Here is a 22453-nt window from a genome sequence, read left to right on the forward strand (position 1 = left end):
AATAATTGAGCAGGCTTCATTTTCGCAAGCACTGGTGGGATCAAAATCACCCACTTCAATATATTCACCAACTCAACTACATGACTACTGACCTAGAAAAGAAAGAGAGCTTTGATGGCCCCTACAACCCTGCCTACCCGTGCAGATGTGTCTTACTCCAGACTCTTTTGAAGCAAGGAAAGTGGGAGAGGTCAAGTACTACCTTACACACCATCTTTTTTTGAACATCCTTAAAAAGCTCACAGATTTAGGTAAGAGATAAGGGATGGTAATTTAGCTGCATATTTGAATACAGCCACTACAACTCATTCTAATGCATGTCATAACAGTAATTCCACCTCCTGCAATTAGATCATAGCTTCTGAAATCGTTCATTACACCATTTACACCACTGTGAAAGCACCACGGGACATGTTTTATCTTTCCTCTCACACACGAGTCTGTTGTCACCTCTTGAAATTTAAGACAGACAAATACTTAAGCATCAGATATGTTTATTAGACAATTCAAAAAGCCAGTTTTATTAGACAATTCGAAAAGTAGAATAGTTTTAATTTCCATGTTTTAATACTTCATCATCTCAAGAACCTGGCAATCACAGAAAATAAAAATAGTGTTTACAAAAGTTACAAAAGCTGCACTGCATTCCAAATTACAGAAAACATGGTTAGTTGACAAGGAAGCTTTATAAAATGCAGTAACAGATTTTCAGCTGATTATGAAACATAGTGATATTGCCATGTATGCATTCACAAAAATCAGCATAGTATCGAAATTAAGGCACTTTGGATACATAGTATTCACTTCCATATAGGAAAACAATTTCAGAGAAACCACAGTAAATTGCTACTGGTAGATAGTGACAGTATGCCCAGCACTGGCCATCAAAGCACCAGGTGTGTGTGAATGAATGAAAGCTCTTGATAAAAAAGGCATTGAAAAATTTTTTACCCTATTTGATATTAAAGACTCATTCAAGAAAATTTAAAGAGGTCAAGGAAGATTTCCATGATTTAAACACTGTTAAACACAATTTTTTAAAGTTAAACATTTTAAAATAGAAGTCCATAGTGAAAACCGCATGAATTTCACATTAAGGATTAGTGTGTGTCGCTGCTTCAAAAGAAGAAAAAAAAGCACTGACTTTCTCCATTCCACATTTACCTGCCATTTCATGAGGTACCCACCAACCACAGTAATATCAAAGGAAATACAGTACAACAGAATAATTTGTCAAAGAAGCAACCTCTCTTCAAGGCTGCACCTTCTAATCCTCCTTTCCATTTTAGATTGTCGTTATGTTTACTGCCTGTATCCCAATCTGCCACAAGCACACTATTTACTAACAGATCTACAAATAATGATTCTCTAGCTTTAAAGAAAAAGTAATTTCTGCTGGTTTTCACACCACTGTCTTGAAAGAAAAATTTCATCGGTAACTGAGTCGTTTTGTAACTTCTATTGCAGCCTTTGGTACGTAAATTCTAAGAAGTAAAAATACTCAAGAATCTAACCCTGCAAGCACACGTGTATTTTAACAGGAGTTAAAAAGAACTGTTATTAATAACATTAGGCATTTACAGGATCAGGCACTTAAATTGTGTATTACTGTTGCTGTTTTACTTCACTAATTTGAACGAAAAATGCCGTTGTATAGGAAAAAAAAGCAACTTCTTCAAAAATCAAAGCAGGACTTATACGTGGAAACTATGGTTAGTCTAAACAACCTGGCTCATAATTAGAACAAATAATTTCCACAGTAGTACTTTACAAATCAGCAGAGTCCAACAGATTTCACCTAAAGTCAGGAAGAAGACATTGTAAGAGAACTTGCTTATGCACGGCATCTTCACAAGTATATTCCTCTCATGTCTTGGATGAAGCATTAACATCCAGAAAAAAAACCCCTGCCCTTTAACGTCAATTCTTCTTTGACAAGAGTGACAGCCTAGACGCACTTCAGTATGAAATACAGCTACTCAGCATTCCTCAGTACTGAAGCGCTACACACATCTGAAGTCTCAATTTAAACATGTAATTAACCTTCCTGAAACATGATACTCCATTCCTACTTAAGTGATATTACTTGGACTGCAGAATGATTTCTGTATCCTTCTTCTAGGGCACTGAGCGTGAACAAAAGACCCAGTATCAGAGCACTCATGTAACATTCATTAATTTATGAACCTTTGCTCTGCACAGCAATCCACAGGACACCAGTTTGCAGTACATGAGTACTGAGAGAATTTTGGAGAGCAGCATAAGTAGTTCCATACAGCTCAGGGGGCAAAAAGCACTGTGTTGGTGAAGCTGCCACATCTTGTAGGGTGGATTCTACTACCTCCTGACACAATGTCCCTCATAGCTATGCAGGGTGATAACTAACTCACACAACTATAAAACACTCGTTTGCAATCTACCAGTCTAAAGCACTTCCGATAGTCAGACATCCCCTATGCAGGAATTCAGCTTCTTACTTCACAGAGCAGAAAGCTCTTTACGTCCATTTTTCTATGAAAGAATAAACTAAGGTGTCTCTTCCTTTACCCCTTTGCAGATTACTGAGATGTCTTCTAGAGTTAGGGTCATATCAGAATGCATTTTTACAAAACCACGTGCCTCCACAATCGCAGGATTCAGCAAGTCAAAACAGTAACACAGTTTACTTGTATAAGTGTGATTATGTAAATGTTTACTAGGATAATGCTATTTAAAAATATAGTGTTTTAATATAACAATCTTTCTTACAGACAAAAAAAATAGTAGTGGAATAAGGATGTTTTAAAAGCAATGAGAACTGAGGAGATAAGAAGTCCTACTCAGCAGAACACTCTCTTCATTGCAATTCAGACATTTCACACATAAGAATACAGAGTTGAACTCTACATTGTGATTGCAAATGTCCTGAACATAGTTTCTTCTTTTGTGAACCTTCATAACAGAAGTAATGTCAGCTCTAAGCATTAAAGAGGCATTAAAATACATTATTCCTGTAACATAGCCACAGTTGTTAAGTTGAATAGGGACAAAGCCTGAGTATCTTTGGAAGGGAATTATTTTTTAAATGAACACCATAAACAGAAGGAAGGATTTTAACCAGGGTTACTTTGTTTTTCTTTCATTGGGTAGTGAAAGAGTTGGCATAACCTATGTTTGGTTTTATGTTATCAAGAAAAAACAGTAAAATTGCAATTACTCAAATGAAAAGTACTCATTCATCCCTAATCAGAGCAGAAAGATTGAACAATACCAAGTAGGATAATCTTTATGTTGGCCTATTTTGATTATACGGTTAAAAAAAACCCCAGGTGACCAATATCACATGTATCAATGATACTACTGTGATTAAAAGTTAATGCGTATTAGTGAAAAAAATGAGTCGAACAGCTTATGTTTTGTAAACTTATTTGGGCAAAAATTTGTAACGGTGATTCCATTAAGACAGCTGTCACAAGGGCCTTCTCCCTTTGGCTGAAATGCATTTTAAAAAAGCGTGTCATGATCTGATAACATAAAGCTACATGCATATGCCCAGCACGCACACGTATGTTATCATATATACACATATACACACACAGAGTATACATACGGTGATACATGCTGTAAAATATTACCAGCATCACAGCGATGTCCTACCACTGTTCCCAGCTAAAGTCATCTCCTCTACCAAACACAAGAAAAAAGCCTAAAATAGTAAGGAAAATGACTGCATTGCCAGCCAGCACCAGACCACAGGCTCCCCATTTGATCTGAAATGCAAGGAAATGAAACAGTCAAAGCACTTCTTATAAGATAGGTTCAGGCCAGTTATTTATATCCATTAGATAAACTAATCGAAATACTACAGAAAGGTGCTAAAAGCATAAAGCAAAAAGACAAACAATAAATAATTCAATTTATATGACTAATCATTCAATTAGCAACCACTCATATTATTAATACAAGACTTCAACAGACAGGCTAATAATGCTATGTTTTAGCACAAAATAATTACCTTACCATACAAGCCACTAAAACATACCCAAGTCATAGAAAAAAAATCTGGTAAAACTAGTGCTCTCCTTTAATTGCTATGCAACAAAGCAAGAGACAGTCTTTCAAATAAATGCCAGTAACAAGCATGGAAAACAGTACATGGTCTCAAAGGTAAATAGCTTTCTCTAACGATCTGCCCGACTAAGTTTACTCAAATAAGCAGCAAGTACTCTTAAAAGATGTAGCTCTGAATTAGAGTCCCCCCTCGTGGTCACTTCTGCGTCTGCCTACTGTCAGGTCCACAAAACCAAAAATGCAGTGTCAGGGAAATTGTGCATTACAAATAAATTAAAACTAAGCACACAAGTTTTAAGCAAAACTGTAAGACTGAAGGGGAAAACCAATGCAACACAGAAAAATGTCACTGGGTAGTTTGGGAGACAGGATGAAAGAGTTCTTGCCTTGCAAAACAAACGTGACAAAAGTCTCACCGCTGAAGAGCAGTTCAGAGAGCAAAGAGAAAAGAAGCTAGCAGAATTTCCTCAGACTTTAAGGGGACAAAGCATGAGCTTGGGAAGTGCTTTGAAAACCAGAAGGGTAGCTCTGGAAGTTTGGCCTTTTATCTTTTAACTGATAATGCACTCCAGTCACCAAGTTTTCAGCATCCTAAATGGAGAAAGCAGACATTCCGAGATAAAAATAAGGAAGGTGGCACAAGAAGCAGTGCAAAAGCTGATGAGACAGAGAGGCATGAGATGTAGGAGATAATATCCTGTATTGGACCAAAACAAATCTGGAAAAAAACCCAACTAAAAACTTTTCAGTAACACAAGTCCTTTGTTCAGGTCAAAAAGCAGCATTGACAGACAAAATTTTATCGAAGTGAATCTAGAAACATCACAGTAACGAAATTAAAGACGAGATTTAAAAACAGCAACAGTGCAACTTGAAAGATTATACTCAGTAACTGATGCCTTACAATAAAAATTCGCAAACAGAACTTACCGCTTCAACCCGTGCAAGGATTATAGGAAATCCAAAAGCAGAAACAACAATCCCAGTTGTGAAGAAATACGCCAATTCCCTGCAGGCACTGCTGGCTGCATCACTGTCATCACTTACTCTTTTTGCAATGAAGTGGGGAATGGGGCAGATGAAGTAAAATATTAAGACAAACAGAGGCCAATATACACTGGGGAGGAGGGGAAAAAAGGAAATACATCATCAGTTTAGATGGATGCTTCAATAAAATGTATCTTCAGTTTAGAAAAAGTAATTGCAATAACTGTAATCCTACTTTATGGCTTGAAAAGTGGATTACATGATTTAACCACAAGCTTTCACCCAAAGGGCCAATCCTACCTCAATTTCCCTGCACACAAGCACTCGTACGACCTCGCGTAGAGCAGGATCCAACTCTCTCGTATGACCAAACGTTAATTGATTTATCATTTGCATCACCCTGCTGATTCAACTCACATCACCGCCTCACAAAACCGACAGTCACCACACAGGGAACAGGAAATGCACACAAGCAGGACGGGAATCAAGAGCTTTCCCAAATTAGAGAGATCCTGGAGTATAAACAAGGCGGCTGTGAAGGCACACCCTCACGCTCTCATCAGCTTCATCCGGATTTTTAAATTTAATAGACATCCCAGCTGGAGTCTTGTGGTAGGAGGGTTGTTTAAAGAAACAGGGAAGTAAGGGGAAGAGTTGTGCGAGGTTAAAAATGACTGTTTAGCAAGATGGCACTGCTTTTCCTGAAAAAGCGTAGAGCTGCTATCAGTCGTTTTTTGGATGTAAGCACAAGTACTGGCTAAAGAGGTGGTTGGAAGCAGAAAACCTTTAAGGTCCCTTCCAACCCAAACTATTCTGTGATTCTAGGATTTAATCACAGTAAACTGCCACGCATCAAGAGCCAGAAAACAGGTGACTGCTGAGAGCCCCGAACAGCTCGATTAAACGCGATTACCACCTCAATTAACAGCTACAAAGGGGAGGGAAGTTTTGGAAAGGAAGCCGGCCCGCTCACCCGTAGTACTCCAGGGCGCAGCCCAGCATCAGGAACGTCAGCCCGATGGCTCCGCTGAAGGACAGCGCCACGAGAGCTGCAACGGCACAAGGCAGGCCGTGAGGCGGGAGCCGCCTCACCGGTTACCGGTTATCCCCCCCCCACCTCCGCCCCCCGCTGAGGCGATGCCTGGGAAGGGGAAGGGCAGCCCGCTCGCTCTGCTCCCTCCGAGGGAGAAGAGGGCCCCGGCCCGCGGGCGGGCAGCGGGCGGGCAGCGGCTGGGAGCTGCCGGCTGGGAGCTCCGGGCCGGCAGCGCTCGGTACCTTTGATACCCGCCATGTTCGCGGCGCTGACCGACGCCGAGCTGAGGTGGCGGCGGGCAACTTCCGCCTCCCGGCCACTTGCCCCGCCCCTCCCGCGTCACGTGAGTGGCCGCCTTAAAGGGCCGGCGCACCTGGGGGCGGGTCCCGGGATGCCCCGCCCCTCCCCGGGAGGGGCGGGGCTCGCGCTGAGGCAGCGGGAGGGCCGCGGGCCACCCGTCGCCATGGTGACGGGCGGGGTGTCGCCGCCTCCAAGTCACGCCGCGGGGCGGGTGTTTAACACCACCCCCCCCCCAAACATCCATAGAGGTTGTTCTATATGGTGTGTATGTGCGTAAATACATGTATATCCGTGTGCACAGGCACGATTTAAACACATAAATTCGGTTTTAAAGCGCGCCCACCCCTCAGTCACCGCCATTTTGCAGGCTGCTTCCGAAAACCCCCGTTTTCACCCCCAAAACCAGGCCCAGGAGCCTGCGTGTCTCACACAGTGCTGTCTCAGGGTCTGCGTCATCCACCCTTCTGCTAATCCTCACCAAGAAAGGCATGGCTTTTTTAGAGCAGTATTTTTCAAACCTTAGATTTTTAAGATCCCGTTTTTGACCCAAGAACAGCCTTTTTTGAGGGAGATTTTGCACAGCCCTTTGGATACGCCTCCCCGGAAAGGTCTGCTTTTGATGTCTCACATCTCTGCCTATCAGCGTTTCTTCTCGTTTCATATCTTTGCTAATGCAGACTTTTTCCCAATTTCATTATTAACTTTAAATAATTTAGAGCCAAGAAGACAGCCTTATTAAAAGAGCAGGCTTACGTAGCTCAATGCTTCAAGTGAAAACTGTGTTATGTGCTACATTTGCTGACTTGCTTGGCTGTGGCTCTCCAAAGCGTAGTAGCATAAGAATAGCAAGTGACAAGTTGTTTCCAAAATGTCTTAATTTGGGAAAAACCACCTGGAATGCCAACCTGTAAATTGCCACACGGCCTTAGTGACCACTTCAAAGAGGCGACACTGTCACTGGCCAAGGCACACGAGCCCTAGCGTGGGAGCAGATGTACGATTTAAACGTTGTAGTCTGGTCACAGTTTGTGAGTGGCAAATGAACTCAGCATTTCTGGGCTTATTTTGAGACAGAACATGATGTAGAGACCCTTTCGCTGTAAGAGCAGAACAGATCCTTCGGCTGTCATCAATAAGCAAAAAAGCTCTAGGAGTTTCAATACAAGCTTACATCTTGGTACAACTGCTGCTCATGTAAAGGGCTTTGGACCTACAATAAATACACATATATGCACTTGACTGAACTTGCCTAAAAAATCAAAACATAGAAGCAATTTAAGTTACCATCTTCTGTTTCAGCTGGGTTGAAGAGTTTTTCTCTTAAGCACGAAAGGCTGAATCTTTACCAATTGCAGATTTTCTCTAAATTAAGCCCTTACGGTTCTTACAATCTGCTTGCAGTAATGGGAACTGGCTTCTTCATGTAGCTTGTTTGCTCTTGAGGAAAAAAAAGCTCTAGGAAAAAAAAAGCATTTGTCTCTAGATCAAGTAATTTATGGCTGCCTTTTTGTGTACCACACAGGTCCCACCCAACTCTGCGCTAGAGCAACAGACAGAGGTGTTAGTCATACATGTAAGACACTGTAGACAAAAGAAGTTTCCATTTACCGTACATGGACTCAGTGTTGCTTATCCAGCATTTACAGATAAGTTACTCTGAAACGTGTTTAAAGCAAGAAGGTAGGGGTTTTTTTCCCCATAAGCACAAAACATACCTGACTATGTTAATTTGAGCTTTTTAATGTATGTACAAATGTTTTAGACCAGTCACAATTTCATTGAGTATATACTGTATTTACAAAAATTACAATAATTTAGTCAAACAGTAAACCTGAACATTGATAACCTCTGTCACTACCAGATATGAGAAGAAATTTTTTTTTAGTTAACTATTTTGATATACATACGTCCTAATACTTTCATGCATCCATAAAAACATTAGGGATGGAAGTAATCAAAACTTAGGTGGGGTAGGAATTCTTTTGGTAGATAAAGTTTAATGATGGATTTGTATTTTGTGAATGTATGAGTATTCAGAGTTATGTGCCATGACAAACTCAATACAAAGCTAATGTAGTTTTCATCATTAAAAAAGTACGTTATAGTAATGAGATCATTTTTATTATATAGGCATAGGTCACAATATCTACAAATGTGAATGAGAAACAATAAACCAACAAATCACAGGAACATGATTCACATTCCAGTTATCTCTTTAAATAAGACGAGCACATACTGGATCAAAACATTAATAAATAACATCCAGTTTGTTACTATTATCTTAAGGTCTTTTATATAAAAGGAGACCTATGTGTTGGTTTCACATTTTCAATTAATGGTAGTAAATAACGGACCAATACAACAAAAGGATGACTTTTATACAGAAAGCAATGTACTTTGACACACTGTCTGCAGTAAAAGTTTTGCCACTTGAAAACGTAAGTGCAACAACAAGTGGATTGTCTTTAAAAACCACCAGCTTTAAAGACTCACATCAGATGGCAACCTGTTCCTTAAGCAGTAAATACAAATGATTTCCTGCCCATCTTCTGAATATACCTGCCCTTTCAAAGCTCAAATACGGATACAACATGTTGGTAAATAAACTGCTAGCTTTACTTATTCTACAAAAGGAGAATACCAGAATTTGGGGTGAAGAGTGTAACTTGCTTTTTAACTAGGAAAGATGCTTTAGCATCAGAGATATTTCCTTGTGATATTATTGCTTTGGTCCAATATAAACTTTTAAGATAATCAATTTGCACTGTGTTTACCTCAAAAATCAGACCTGGTCTACAGATGTCTGCATGACAGCTTGTACACTGTGATCTGAAAAGTGAAGTTGCAACAGGTTGCATTCTGCCAAGAGCCTTTGCCAAGTGCTCTGGAGCTGATAAAGGCATAGAGGTGATATAAGTGGGCTGGAAAAAGTCTTCTGAATCCTCAGGAAGGGAGGTGTTACCTATAGACTGGGAAGTTTCTAAAACTTTGCAGCAGAGTTGTAGTTTGTTGATATTTCTTTTGTTTGATGGTTTCAAGCTACTGATGAGAACTTCATGGAAAATGCAGTACATGCTCATTCCTCACTTTTACAAATGTGGATTCACCCTTCCCCCCAATTCCCTGTTCCCCCAGAACTGCTGTTTAAGAAACCAACATCAATTACTCATTGCTTGCTTTAAAAGACACTTGCTCCATAACACTGAGGAATTTCTCCTGCACATTTCACTGCTGGACTGTGAGGTGAAGTACAGTGTTAATGCGTAAAGCAGCAGTCAGCTGCCACACTGATCTAACCCAGGATTCAGCTTTGTCTCTATTCAGCCATACTATACTATATGAGCAATTAAGCAGCAAATGGTGACTGTTAGAAGTGTGCCTAAACCACATCTGAGCACTTAAATTTGATAAAGTTTGACCCAAACCTAGGAAGAAAGTACATCGAAGTTTGGGCTTCACCACCAGTTATTGAACTCAGCTGAAGTGTTGCCATATCACATATCACAAAACAGTAGGAAATTCACCAGTTACACTGTGTCAGAGGCAGAACAATTCCACCTTTTCCCAGAATGTGTTCTCTCTTGCCCCACTTAAATCCAAAGAAAAATATAAAAAGTTACAAGAAACTGTAACCCCGTGGCTCTCATATGGCAAGCCAGGTGGCTAGAGTTCCTCTGAGCTCAGGATTCTTGATACAAGTGTAAGGAAACCTTTCTCTTGTTCTTCATGATAAGTATTAGGCTCTTAGTTTTCTGAAACTTCTGAACTTCCAGCCAGAGTTTGGTTGATCTGTGACATTTGTGACAAGAGACTATATAAGCACTAGCACAGGTCTGTAGTGGAGACTGAGAAAGTACCTAATACAAGGGTTTTTGTCCTTGGTTTTCAAATTCTGACCAGGCATCATTTAGCTCCATAAATATCATCTTTGCATATTGTTCATATGGCTGCCCAGTAGCCTGGAACAAAAACAGAAAGAGGGATGTCACATCTACCAAGTCAAACTACAGAAAGTTGACATTTGAGCAGCTAGATTCTCCAGCAGTTATCGTTCACTTTCCACGAATGGTTTTCACTTATTCTTTGACAAGAATAAGCTACTGTTGAGGGCTGCTTACCTTGTTTACAGCTTAAGAATTTCTTGGCTCTTTTGCTCCTCAGAGCTGATAACCCCCCAAGTGTGACAAAGCACTGCAGTTCCAAGGGCAAGAAAATTTAAGCTAGGCTTTGCAAGAGGCATTTTACCTGCACTGAAGGGAAAGAGCCACCACCTGACACAGTTCCTCGATAAAAACAATATTCCTGCAAGCCTCTGGGCAGCCCACATCTTCTCAGGTCTTGCCCACTGCCCTGAAACTCTCAGGACCTCCATTTCCTTCAACGTGGAAGCCTCATCATCACCACAGGGCTTCCCAGATGGCATCATTACACTCCAGTTGGCGAGTGCAAGCAGCAAGACCACAAGCCACAAGTTGGATAATCGGATAACCCTATTCTTCCATTTTAGAAGTTGGATTTTAAGACCCCTGTCCTTTCATATGCCTTTATCACATCTGCATCTCCTTTAGCAGGCACAATATTCTGGACTGTTGTTCACCACCAGTATGGCTTAGAGTCAAAGTGAGGGTGACAAAGGCTGAAGATCTGAACCTCTGTTGCTTGGAGCAGCATGTACCAAGCACAGTCTTGGGGTTGCGAGTAGTCAGAGTTCTTACCTTTCAGAAACCAGCAAAAATCTTGAACTACTACCTTCTACAAAGCTGTTTGCACCAAATAAATTAAGCAATCACATTCAACACTTTCTAATTAAGAGAACAGTGACAATTTCTGAACAATGTGAAACTAGGAAAACCTTACCTTGTCAGGATGAACGACAAGCACTGCCCGCCGGTAGACCTTCTTCACTTGCTCTGGCGTGACAAGATCTGCCATACTAACAGGTTTCCACTTGGTCTCCCCTGCCCATAAGACTGTGTGCATTGTGGACAGCAGGGCTCTTATATTTCTCTCCTTCCCTTCAATCCATTCCAGGACCTGGAGAAAGAATGTGAGTCTCAATTTATGCCTTACATTACATATTCCAGTAGGAAAAAGTTTCTTCATTTGAATAGCAATGACTCCAAGGAGCATCTTATGTTTCTTTCCAAGCTTTAGAAAACCTTTGGAAGATATTTGTCAGTCTCTACTTTGTCATTAATTTTTATATCACTGCTTGAAAGTTAAGACACACCTTGAAGAACATCCCTGTTAAAAATAGAGTTGGTAATGCTTATGAGCAGTCATTAGATGAAATAGTCAAAAGGTAAATGAAATGTTGAACTGTTTGTCTCTTTAGCAAGCTTAATTGCACACCTAAAGTAAGCTCAACTAGAACTCTGCCGTGGATGTTTATCTTTTGTGCGTGTCTGGAGTTGGGTCTTCTAAAGGCTCATGTTGAAGGTTGGCTTCAATACAAATCTCTCTAAGCTCCAAGTCAGAAGCCTCAGCTCTCTCCACATGCCTATTTGCTACCTGCAATCCAGCAGTCAAATAAAGCAATAGGTAGTCCACTTTCCTAGGTGATATAGTCCCCCTTAGTGGTTGCCATCTTAGCCTACGGCTGGGAAAGGGGAGGAGGAAAGGGAAGTAAACATGAAAACCAAAGCGTAAATAGTTGTAACAGTTCCAGTCTGAAGTGAAGTGACTCAGTGAAATAAAATGCATCACAGCAAAGGGAATTGTACTGGGAAGGGAGAAGCAGATGGGTGCTTCAGTGATTTGGCAGCTTGCTGAGGGGAAAATGTTGCACACATTAAGTAGTACCACAAGAATCACTGAAGCTTTCGGATTGGGAAAACTGCTGCCCACTTGATGGCCTGACAGCTGTCCGGCTTGGTTACAAGTGGCTGACATTTGTGTTCAGCATGGTTGCTGGCACACACTTCCCAAAGGTTTAAACCTTTTCACAAGGTTTAAAAAAAAAAAAAATTAAAAAATTCACTCATTCTGTTTTCTAGAAGTTTGCTTGTCTATTGCTTGGGATTTTCTTCTCAGTTCTCTGTCCTTCTGTAATTGTAATTCGTAGTTTCATATTTCAAATGTAGAGCAGGACAGACTGAACTTCCAGTCATAATAAGTCTGTGGTTTGGTAATTTATTGAGGAGAGATGAGAAAATTCCAAAGCAAGCAAGATTAATGAGGCAGAGGATTAATTCAATTAGCTGTGCCTGATAATCAGGGCTGGAGTGATGTGGAAGGCCAGCAGCCCTGACAGTAACACTGAGCAAGCCACTATTTGCCACCGTCTGGTTTAGGACAGGAACGTAACCTTGGAGTTTTAAATCTATTCCAAAGGATGTTCACATCTCCAGGGAAGGCACGAGAGTTTATTGTATGAACAAACACCAGGAAGTTCTCGCTTTCTGCCCCAAGGCAATCTCATCATGCGGAGAACACCCCTCACTTCACCAAAACCCACGTTCGGCAGAAGTACTGGTGGAGATGGTCACCTTTCTTACCTGGTTTATTTGTAAGAAGCTATTTCAGAACAGAGCTTTTACAAACTTACAACTATCTCTAAGTAGTATTTCTCATTCTGATGAGACAGTGGAGGTTCTTCCAGATATTCCCCAACACCTGCAGGTTATGACTTTGTCTTCCTGGTCACACTAGCTCACCGCTGTCTGGCTTGCGAACGGGCGCCATGGCAGTTTGCTTTATGGACACCTGCTTTATGGAAAGCAAGCAGGAGAGATAGCACACGGTCCTTGGGATCCCACACTGCTGTGGAGGCTGCGTGCTCAAGGAAGTGCTAAAACAGGAGGACAGCTTCTGGCACTAAAGGATCTGAAACATTTGCTCAGCTGCCTCACATGCAGGATGGCTGGTGGCTTACTGCCCCCTCCACCTTCCAGGCACAGTGTTTCAAGCAGCCTCCGGCACGATGAGAATGAAAGACACATTGAGTGATTGTAAAAGCATAAACAAAAATATTACTTACTTTTAGTTTTTCGGGGTCCATCTCCTTAGCCATTTCTTCTTTTCTCATCTCAGCTATTGTTTTGGGACCCTTCTTGTCCTTGTGAGCATTAAAACCTTGACCAGATAATAGATCTTCAAAATCTGCAGACACTTTTGGCTTTGACTCTTGAAAAGCAAAAAGATTTAAAGTTCTTATCACAATACAGATTTATTTAACACTGCTTTTCTACCCAAGCCACCCCCCACACTTATCCCTATGACAATCCCCCAGTGCTAATGAGTGTGCACGTTTCTCACAAAAGAGGTATAGGCTAATGTTACTTTTGAATTATTGTTATTGAAGCCCATTTGGAATACAGGATTTACTAAGTATTAGCACGCATTAGAGTCTAGGACAGGACAACTAGTGTTGGACTTTATATATCATCAAATGATCAGGATGACTTACTTGCTTAGACCCTGACCTGTTTAAGGTGTTGGAGCGTTAAAGCAATATTAGAAGGAGCCAACCTTTCGGATGCCGAACTCAGAAAAGCTTACCAACATTAGCTGGTCCTTTTCCACGTTCGTTTTGTGCTCCTGGCATTGCAGAGAAACTCACGTTGTAATTGGGCTTGTTCTGGGGCGAGGCATGAGGCATGCTAGGCTGGGCTTTGGGCTGCGCCTGCTGCCAGCCGTAGCCCGCTCCTTGCTGCCAACCGCTGCCACCCATGGGCTGGGGAGAGGGTTTCTGTGGCGAGGGGGGGAATCCTCCTCCCATGCCTGTCGGCGTGGTTGGTTTACTGGCAAACGAAGGGCCACCTGCAGAGTACGGGGAAAGGAGTGCGTTACCAAACAGTGTACTGACTTGCCTTCTGAAAAGGGAACCTAAACAAAATCCCCCCAGGCAGCTGGCTTCTAGTTTCAGCTCTGTCACAAACTTATTTTTGCAACCTTCAACTTCCCTGTCACTGCCCTGTAAGCTGCTTAAAAGGCCGCACCTCCTTTTGATGATTGCACAGGAATTGGGATAGCGACTCATGGGGGAAAGGCAGTGAAAGCTATGCGCAGCTAACTGGGACCACAGCTGCTGCGTGTTACGGTGGCAACATCCAGCTGATTTATGTTGAAATAATACCTCCTTATGCTGTGCTGATGTAATACTGTCCCACAGAGCTGTGCGTTTCAGCACCTTATTACTTTAAGGGATGCTCCTCTGGCTTAGCTTGTGGTGGGAGGAATGCAGTGTTAATGTTTTATTATTTGAGACTAACATCCACACTCAACTTTGAGCTCTGAAGCATGTCATGGAAACTGGATGAAGTGCTTTTGACTTCATAATGAACAACAAAAATGTGGTTAAATATCCTGTGGATGCCAAGTCATTTGTTTTTAAAACTCCATAACTTTGCTACAGAATACATGTTTTAAAAGCACCTCGACAGCTCTGACATGGGTCTTGGCGTACTTTTTATTTTGCTCCTGCAGAGCAGCTAGTGATCCAGCAGAGGGAACTGGGAAACCTAATTCCAGAACCATGCTGGTACTGACGCAAAGGAGAAAACAAACATCAGATAAAACCACAATGGCTTGCAAAGAGCTGAGGGCAGTGACAAAGGGAAGAAAAATCTATTTACCAGAGTCAGAGAAGGTGACATGCTGGGTTTTAAGGAAAACTTAAATAATTTGTCAGAACTGCCCCCTTAACACTGAGGTCGAGGATTTGCTCATTGTTTTCTGAGATAAAACAAGGAGAAAATGCTTGTCTAAGCAGTCAGGCAAACAGTCCTTTGTAGCCAGGTTCGAATGAAAATGGGTTCAGACTCCACCTTTAGATAGTACTGCAAATTAGAGGCAGTTTAGTGAGGTTCCACAGGTTTCCTCAGAAAGGACAAAAATGAGTCAAGTCTAGAAGGAAACAATTCCTCAGGGACCCCAAGAAGCTTTGAAGAGCCAAAGTCACTGCTCCAGGCACTGCTCCAAGGTCTGTAGCAACAGTTTTGCAGTTGGAGTTACACACAGAACATCCTTAGCCAGAGACCGTTTAGGCTCACGAGATAGAGGTTACACTTTGCAATCCTATAGCCTACTGAGGGCCCAACAAGTTGCTAGCAGTTTTTTTGATGGAGAATCAGTAAAGACAGAGATTTGTGAGAGCTTACAGAGAATCAGGCAGAAGGGAAAGCTGGCACGCAGGTATGTTGAGAGGACCCATAGAGCTCTTTGTCACATACCAGGCTGTTCATCCTATTTCTCTAAAACAGAGCGGGTAGTTTTTAAAATTAATTTTTTAAATAAGGGATGCAAACCTGCTAAACTCGCTCCAAGAGTCCCCAGGTCAGCAAATGGATCCAGTGTTTGGGGTTTAGGCTGATGAGTGGGAGTGCTGTGGAGGGATCCTGTAGGACTGGTGGCAGCTGACTTACTTCCCACTCCTAGGCCACCTTAAAGGGGAAAAAAAAATTATATATATATAAAAAAGAAAAAATAACTCCGTTTTTATCTCTATTTTACATGAGTGCAGCTCCTACCCAGTGCTCAGTCACATGATGTTAGAAGACTGCTGTTAAAATTAGGTGTGCTATTGTCAGGTTCCTTAGCAGTCTCAACTCAGCGTTGGCCCAGACTAGTTGCACACCCACTCACAATTAGGCTCAGCAATGAAAATGTTCCCTAGACTGTCTATGGTGACAGAGTAATTACGACAAATATATTTTAAGAACTAGAAGCCTTCAGGAAGCAACTTTTGGTAGGACATACTCTTCCAAGATTAGAAAGAATCATGCTATTGTTTAGTGTCATCCCAGGAACGCGTAGCACTTCCCAGGTCCTTCTCTTGGCTCTACACTGGAATAAAACACAACTACGTACATCCTCACCGGGCACCTGTCTCCACTGCAGGTCCTGGTTTCTTGAGGAAGGAAACCCAGATTTTGGAACAGAAGGAGTTTGGGAGTCTCTAGCCAGACCCTCACCTGGATGACCGGGAGACCAGGGCAACAGGCAGCATAGCTGCTGCCATTGAGCTGAGACTAACTAAAATCCTGATGGAAATTTTGTTGTATTAGTCAAAGTGCTAAGCAGCAGAAAGAGGGAACCTGTTCTCTGCAGTCACTGGTAGCATTTTCCTTCTGCTTCTCCTCTTCTCAGGGCTCCTTAAGGGTTTTTTGTTAAATGTTCTGAATTTTTATGATACGTACCTGGTTTGCTGGGCCAGTCCCAGCCACCGGAAACATCTGGTTGTATGGAAACCGTTGGTGTGCTAGAAGCTAAGCAGAATGATTACGTATAAATGTCTCAAAGTGTTTCAGCAAAACCAACAAAACCCACTGTCTATGAAGAGCAGGGGGCAAGGAGCAGAAGAGACAGTATTGCATCCATCTACCATTTGCTAATTAGAAGTTAAATTCTTCCCCACGATGGGAATTACAAATTTAATGGTTTTTTTCTGATCTCATACTGTGCAGTGGTAAGTGGGGAAGGGCACAGATTTATAGAGTTCATTTTATGATAGCTTTGGTCAGAGGCCTTATATACTTATTCATAAAAACTTTACCACCAGAATAACACATGGGGTTTTGTGTTTCTGAATACGTATCAACCCAAGAAAATATTCTACATGCAAAGGGCAAGGATGGAGAAAACCGATACAGCAAAACAGCCCACGAAGATGTAAACCAGAAAGAACACGCACAGTCCTTCCTTTAACCCTCTATCAAATAAAGTCTGTACATCTATGCAGTTCACCCTGCCAGCATTTCATTATCCGTAGACATTAGCACTGTAATTTAATACCTCATCACACTGGGATACCATTTAAATTCCTTTCATTAGTGCAGCCGGCTCCAAGTGTGACCCAACCGTCTTATTCACAGAGTTAATATCCAATACTGAGCTTGGCAAAGCAAGGACGCAAGCAGTGCCAGCAGCACACTACTTCCCTCCTTTGTCATTTTGGTTTTCCAGGGAGACTGTTGCACCCAAGGGACATGTGGTAGATGACCAGACACAAACAAACTCGTATCCGAATGTGTTTCAGAGAAGGTTACAACATTAAATTTTGGCACGGGGGCAGAAGGGGACAACTAAGGAACATTTCAAACAAAGAGAAGAAAAAAGTCCAATAAAGAAAAGAAAATCCTTCTCTTCAAATAAGAGTCAAATTCAACTGTGGATTTGGCCAGGGTTACTATCAGAACTAAAGAAAGCAGATGCCTGTAACTAAAATCACCAAAGGATGTGTGTTTTCTCTAGCAGGCTTAATATGCCATGCTCTATTTAGCTCAATTAATGGTAGTTTGGTTCAAACGGGACCTCATAACCACAGGAATATGCAGGCAGACATTCTTCATGGTCTCTTTTTTCATGTATACAAATAGCTTATTAATTAAGTATAAAACTTGAGCAAAACTAGTCTCATCCTACCACACTTCAAATGATGAATATGCTTTAAGCCTGGAGACAAAAAGCCCTTTCCTGTTTAGTGGGGTTTCTGTGGTTTAGAGTCATTTTACGGTAAGCATCCGTTTGTACTTAATGGCTCCATTTAAAAGCAGCATTTTGCGTTTACTTAAATACACTAAAAGAGCCTCACTTTCTTACCCATGTGAAAGGGATCGCTGTGCACAGTTGGTGAAGGACTTCTTGTTGCTTGAAGGAAAGGATCACCAGGGACAGTTGATGAACCAAGAAAGGAACCGAGGAGGTCTGGACCAGTTTGCTTAGGGCTACTTCCAAATGGATCAAAGGCAGTGGCTGGAAAAACATATTTGAGAAAACTAAATCATTAACTTGTACAATGAATGTGCTTCAGGGAAAAGACACTGGTGTGTGGAGAAGAAAACCTAATACTTGCAGATACCAAATAGGAGACAGCGTGTGACTGTGGGAGGGCAACTAGAAAGTATCAGTACCCTAGCCAGAGGGGTCTAGGGGACCTAGAGAGCCACACAACTTGGTCATGGCAACACATTTGTTGATCCCATCTGTCTTTTCCAAAGAGAGGGGCTGAATTTAGAAGCAGTTGAAGTGAGTCTTTAGACACTTAGGCACTTCAGATGAAGTTTCAATGTGCAAAAATCCAGTTCATTCTCAAACTCCATATTTGATCAATTTGTTTAGCCTAATGTCTTTCACGTAAAAAAACCCAACAAGCCCAATCAACAAAAGAAGCCCCTATAAAGTCACTCAAATTCTTACTTGCCAACAAGTTCACAGTAAAGAGCATCCTGAACAGAGACACAATATATACTACCATAAGAAAGATACAATCCTCAGAAGCTACGCATTGTGTTAATGATGCTACTCATTACTTATGTTACTCATTGTTTACGATACTTAATAAATTACTAGTCTTCACATATCTCGCAAGTTCTTATTCTTGCTTTCCTGGCTTGGGACAATTTAGCTGCGTGATACTTTTCCTTTCTCTTTCAAGCACCAATCTGGATCTGCAAAGCTCAACAGCAATATCCAGCAATCTTTTCCTGATCCTGTTGCTGCGCCTGTGCCTTGCAAGATGAGACGCGTGTCGGCACAACCTCCCACCCCCGGCAAGAGCTCTCAGACTGAGCATACAACAGCCACAACAAGATGAACCTTCTCCATACACAAGTGGCCCAATTTCTTCCACTGAAACTTGTGTTCTTCTCCCCTCTCCTGCCTCCAGTCCTCAGTCTCCATCTCCTCCCTCCCTTCGCAAAGCTCGGTACAGGTAGATTGTAACTGCTCCTGTGCCTTTCACTTCAAAAAACCCCATAGGCAAATCTGATGAGTGTACTGGTAGACAAACCTCCCCCAGCCTGCAGATTTTGGGTTTTTTTCTAGCTGAGAAAGGAGGACTCAAGAAGAGTCTTCAGAAATTGGCTGCATAGCCATCCTGTGGTAGGTGCTACCAGTGTATTCAGCCCCAGCATCGCCCAGGCCTGCACTCCTTAACAAAATGAAAAAAACACCATTTCTGTACAAGGAAGTTGGCAGGTGTTGCAAATGCTTTAAGTTATTAGTTCCTGAGAAAAAGTTAAGTAAGCATATTGTGCTTTTTGAATCAGGTACATGTTGACAATATCAGCTCTTAAATTGTAACGTGAAGGATTAGGCCCAAGCACACACGGGGAGGCTGTGCAGCTCAGTGCAGTGCACAGAGACCGGCTGTCAGATCCGGCCACTTGTTCACATTTTGCCTTTGGCAAAACCAACTGTCTGTTCCCGAGGCCCTCAGTGAATCTGAGCAACCTGGATTGGGCTCTTCACCTGTTCACTTACAACTGATTTTCACTTGCTCTCCTCTGTTCATTTAACCCTCCAAAAGATCCCTTTTCCTAATATCTATTCAACCACTCCTGCCAAGCCTGATCTCAATCTGTCTTTGGAGAAACAAAAGGTCTTCTCATATTGCCTCTATTCTCTGCAGAAAGACACGAAACAGCAGAACTGTATAGCCGTATTTCATAGTCCAGGATCAGTATCATAGCTCCAAACCCCCTAAAGTTAAAAGAGAAATTAAATTCAAACTGCTATGGGTCTACCCAAAACCTAAGAGGCTTTTTTTTTTTTTTTAAATGAACACATATTCTCCTCATACGCATTATTGGACACATAGTAAGAGCAAAACTGATGATCTCCAGTAACTGTCAGTGTAAGGAGCCAGCCAAACACTTGGGTGAGCTCCAGTAGAGACTTTTAGGGAACAAACTAGATAATCTGATTTGAGTTCTTGACTATGAAGGTGCACCAACTCCCATCTCAGGGTAGAGCAGCTGGCTGACCTCTTGGGGTCCCTCACGGCTCTTAATTTTCATGAAATGAGTATACCCAAGGTGAATCCAACAGCCCAGAGCAGATCACCCGGGCGGGTTTCTCCAAGGATGTGCCCCACGTTACTCACTAGGCATAGCTATTATTACCTTCTCCTACCCTTGGGGATGGGGATGGGGATGCCGAAGCTGCGGAACGCCGAGGAGTTGACTGCACAGATCCAGGTCCCCCCACATGGAAGACCTCCTCAGCAGTGGGCTGTCCACTTTGACTCTGGGAACTTGGCCCGCCAACCCCAAACAAATCATTCAGCAAGTCTGAGTTGGAGGGGGCAGCGGTGGGCTGCGAGGGAAAACTCTTGCTCATAGGGCTACCATCCAGGCCCAGCAGGTCCACGTCTTCAGGCGGAGGTGGTGCTGGAGGCTCTTGCTGCTTTTTGCTGTGTTTTGGTGTCCCATGAGGCTTGTCACCACTGGCATTACTGTGCTGACTGGAAAGGGACAAGAGTTCGTCATCTGACTGTTCGCTTTCCTCATGCACCAACGCTGCTCGATCCTCTGAAGTGGGGTGAGAGCTACTTTTGTCAGATTTCTGATCTAAATGATGATTAAAAATAAAATTAGGTAGCTGTTAGTTTTGTCATCACAAAGATCCCATAAAAATCAGCTTACAAGAAGAACAAAAAGCTACTGAGAATATCACAGCAGCGTTTTGCTATATTTTAAAATAAGAGTCCTTTGCAAAGATTAACGTAAAGTCTTTGCCGGTCTGTATTGTAAGGAGCCAGCTTTATTGATGAGGAAACAGAGACAGAGGTTAATTGATTCTCCTCAAGCCTGAAGAGTCAGCAAGTGTAACGTCCACAGATACAAACTGAATGAGTTTCTGGGTCAGGATGAAGCATCCAGAATGATCTCCAGCCATGCCTCAAAATCCAGGCAAAACAAGCCTCATTGTAAAGGAGTAGTGACATAAACCACCCTCCTAGCTGTGCCCACAAGGATCTCTTACACCAGGTTCCTACCTACGTGGCACTGATGCCAGAGAAGGAACGCTACCTTCAGCAGTGCTGTGAGATTTTCAAGGTGTTTGGAGTTATTAAACAGCCTCTCAGAGAAACCCTCTCGGTGCTACGTTCTCATAGCACTATATAAAAAGTGCAACATTAGGAAAAAGCAACTTAAATTTGGGTTTAGCATCAAGGAGGCCTTGGGGGAAGCTTTACAGTAGAACAATGTCAATAATTGTCATATACGCCACAAGCAGGCAATGTTTGAAGAGGATGTTGCAGGAAATTAATTCCCACTCAGTTGCAACATAAGGGTGTGACCAGCAATACGCTGTGATCTAATGGGAAAGACATGTTACAATCAGATCCTTCAGCCTGACTCTGTGCTCCAGGGAGGGGGGCGGGGGGGGAAGTTGTTGGTCTTGTTTGAAGCAGATTTTACTTTGAAGACCAGGTCTGCATACCTTGCCAGCTGAGAGATGAGAAGAATGCACTCTGTCCAACATTTCTTATGTTATCCTGGGGTGAATCAGTGGGACCTCTACCTGCAGCACAGAGCACCAAATAAATAAAATCAAGCAAAACAAAGTTCAGCATGCAGGTAAGCATGGACATCGAATAAATCTATGCAGCTCTTACCTGCCAAAGCAAGAGTGTCCTGATGCTCCTGATGAGAGGAGAAAAGAATGGTTGGATTGATGTCTTTTGTCGTGAAGTTCTCCCATGGGGGAGTTAATTCTGTTTGTCTATCAGTAGACTGTATTTCTATGTCCAGTATAACATGAAAAAGCTGAGGATATTTGTCTGGAGAGTCACAGGCATCCAGTTCAGGCCTAAATGGGGACAAGAGTTGTACAGTCAAAAAGGAAAGGATATTTCTGCTAAGCTATATAAAGCCTTTCAATATATGCATGCACACAGGCTTTTCACATTTCATCTGTGAATATTGCCCTTCAGCCTTCGTAAGGTTTTTATACTTCAGGTTTGATTAATGCTCAGCTTAAAATACTCACTTGGTGAATTTTAGTGTGGTTGTTCCCAGGGCTATGAATCCAGTATGAAATTGAATTTGGAATATTTGTGTGTTGGTCATCTGAAAAAACACAGAGCACCAGGCTGAACAAGTGCTTAAATTCATGAAATTAAAATATTTGTTTATAGCACATGCAGACATTTAGTTAAGTCTACCTTACTACCAGTTACTATATACACTAATCATAACTGCTATATAAGCTAATTCATTCTGCTCGTTCTACAGAAAGCAGAGCTTTTCCTTCTCAAACCCTTTATTTTTTTAATATGTTTATTATTTATTACCCTGTTAATATTCCATCTGCCTTAAACCCTGCTGCTCCCGCCTCCATACAGCAGAGTGCCTC

The 22453-nt window shown here is 42.0% G+C and overlaps 2 protein-coding genes across 6 annotated transcripts in view; both read right to left on the reverse strand.

Moving 5' to 3' along the window:
* Positions 1–477: 477 nt before the first annotated feature.
* Positions 478–6394, reverse strand: LEPROT (leptin receptor overlapping transcript). 2 transcript variants are annotated; one of them, XM_074875820.1, is made up of 4 exons: positions 6313–6394; positions 6011–6086; positions 4981–5167; positions 478–3749 (listed from the first exon to the last, which is right to left on the reverse strand). In XM_074875820.1, exons 1-4 carry the CDS (start codon positions 6326–6328, stop codon positions 3633–3635), a joined length of 396 nt encoding a protein of 131 aa, XP_074731921.1. In that variant the 5' UTR covers positions 6329–6394; the 3' UTR covers positions 478–3632. The 2 variants fall into 2 exon arrangements, with proteins under 2 accessions (XP_074731921.1, XP_074731922.1); XM_074875821.1 differs by lacking the exon at positions 478–3749 and adding an exon at positions 3756–4641.
* A 1696-nt stretch (positions 6395–8090) lies between these two features.
* The window catches only part of DNAJC6 (DnaJ heat shock protein family (Hsp40) member C6), a 52708-nt gene continuing 38345 nt past the window's right edge, over positions 8091–22453 (reverse strand). For all 4 annotated transcript variants that reach the window (XM_074875823.1, XM_074875825.1, XM_074875822.1 and 1 more), the window contains 11 exons: positions 22088–22167; positions 21714–21907; positions 21539–21619; positions 20215–20661; positions 17912–18064; positions 16510–16578; positions 15619–15753; positions 13871–14131; positions 13350–13495; positions 11228–11404; positions 8091–10329 (listed from right to left, as the gene is read on the reverse strand). In XM_074875823.1, coding sequence (XP_074731924.1) covers positions 10228–10329; positions 11228–11404; positions 13350–13495; positions 13871–14131; positions 15619–15753; positions 16510–16578; positions 17912–18064; positions 20215–20661; positions 21539–21619; positions 21714–21907; positions 22088–22167 — 1845 coding nt within the window. In that variant the 3' untranslated portion in view covers positions 8091–10227. The remainder of the gene's footprint in view (positions 10330–11227; positions 11405–13349; positions 13496–13870; positions 14132–15618; positions 15754–16509; positions 16579–17911; positions 18065–20214; positions 20662–21538; positions 21620–21713; positions 21908–22087; positions 22168–22453) is intronic.

Source organism: Strix uralensis, chromosome 8 (assembly GCF_047716275.1).
Source record: "Strix uralensis isolate ZFMK-TIS-50842 chromosome 8, bStrUra1, whole genome shotgun sequence".
NCBI classification, from domain to species: Eukaryota; Metazoa; Chordata; class Aves; order Strigiformes; family Strigidae; genus Strix; species Strix uralensis.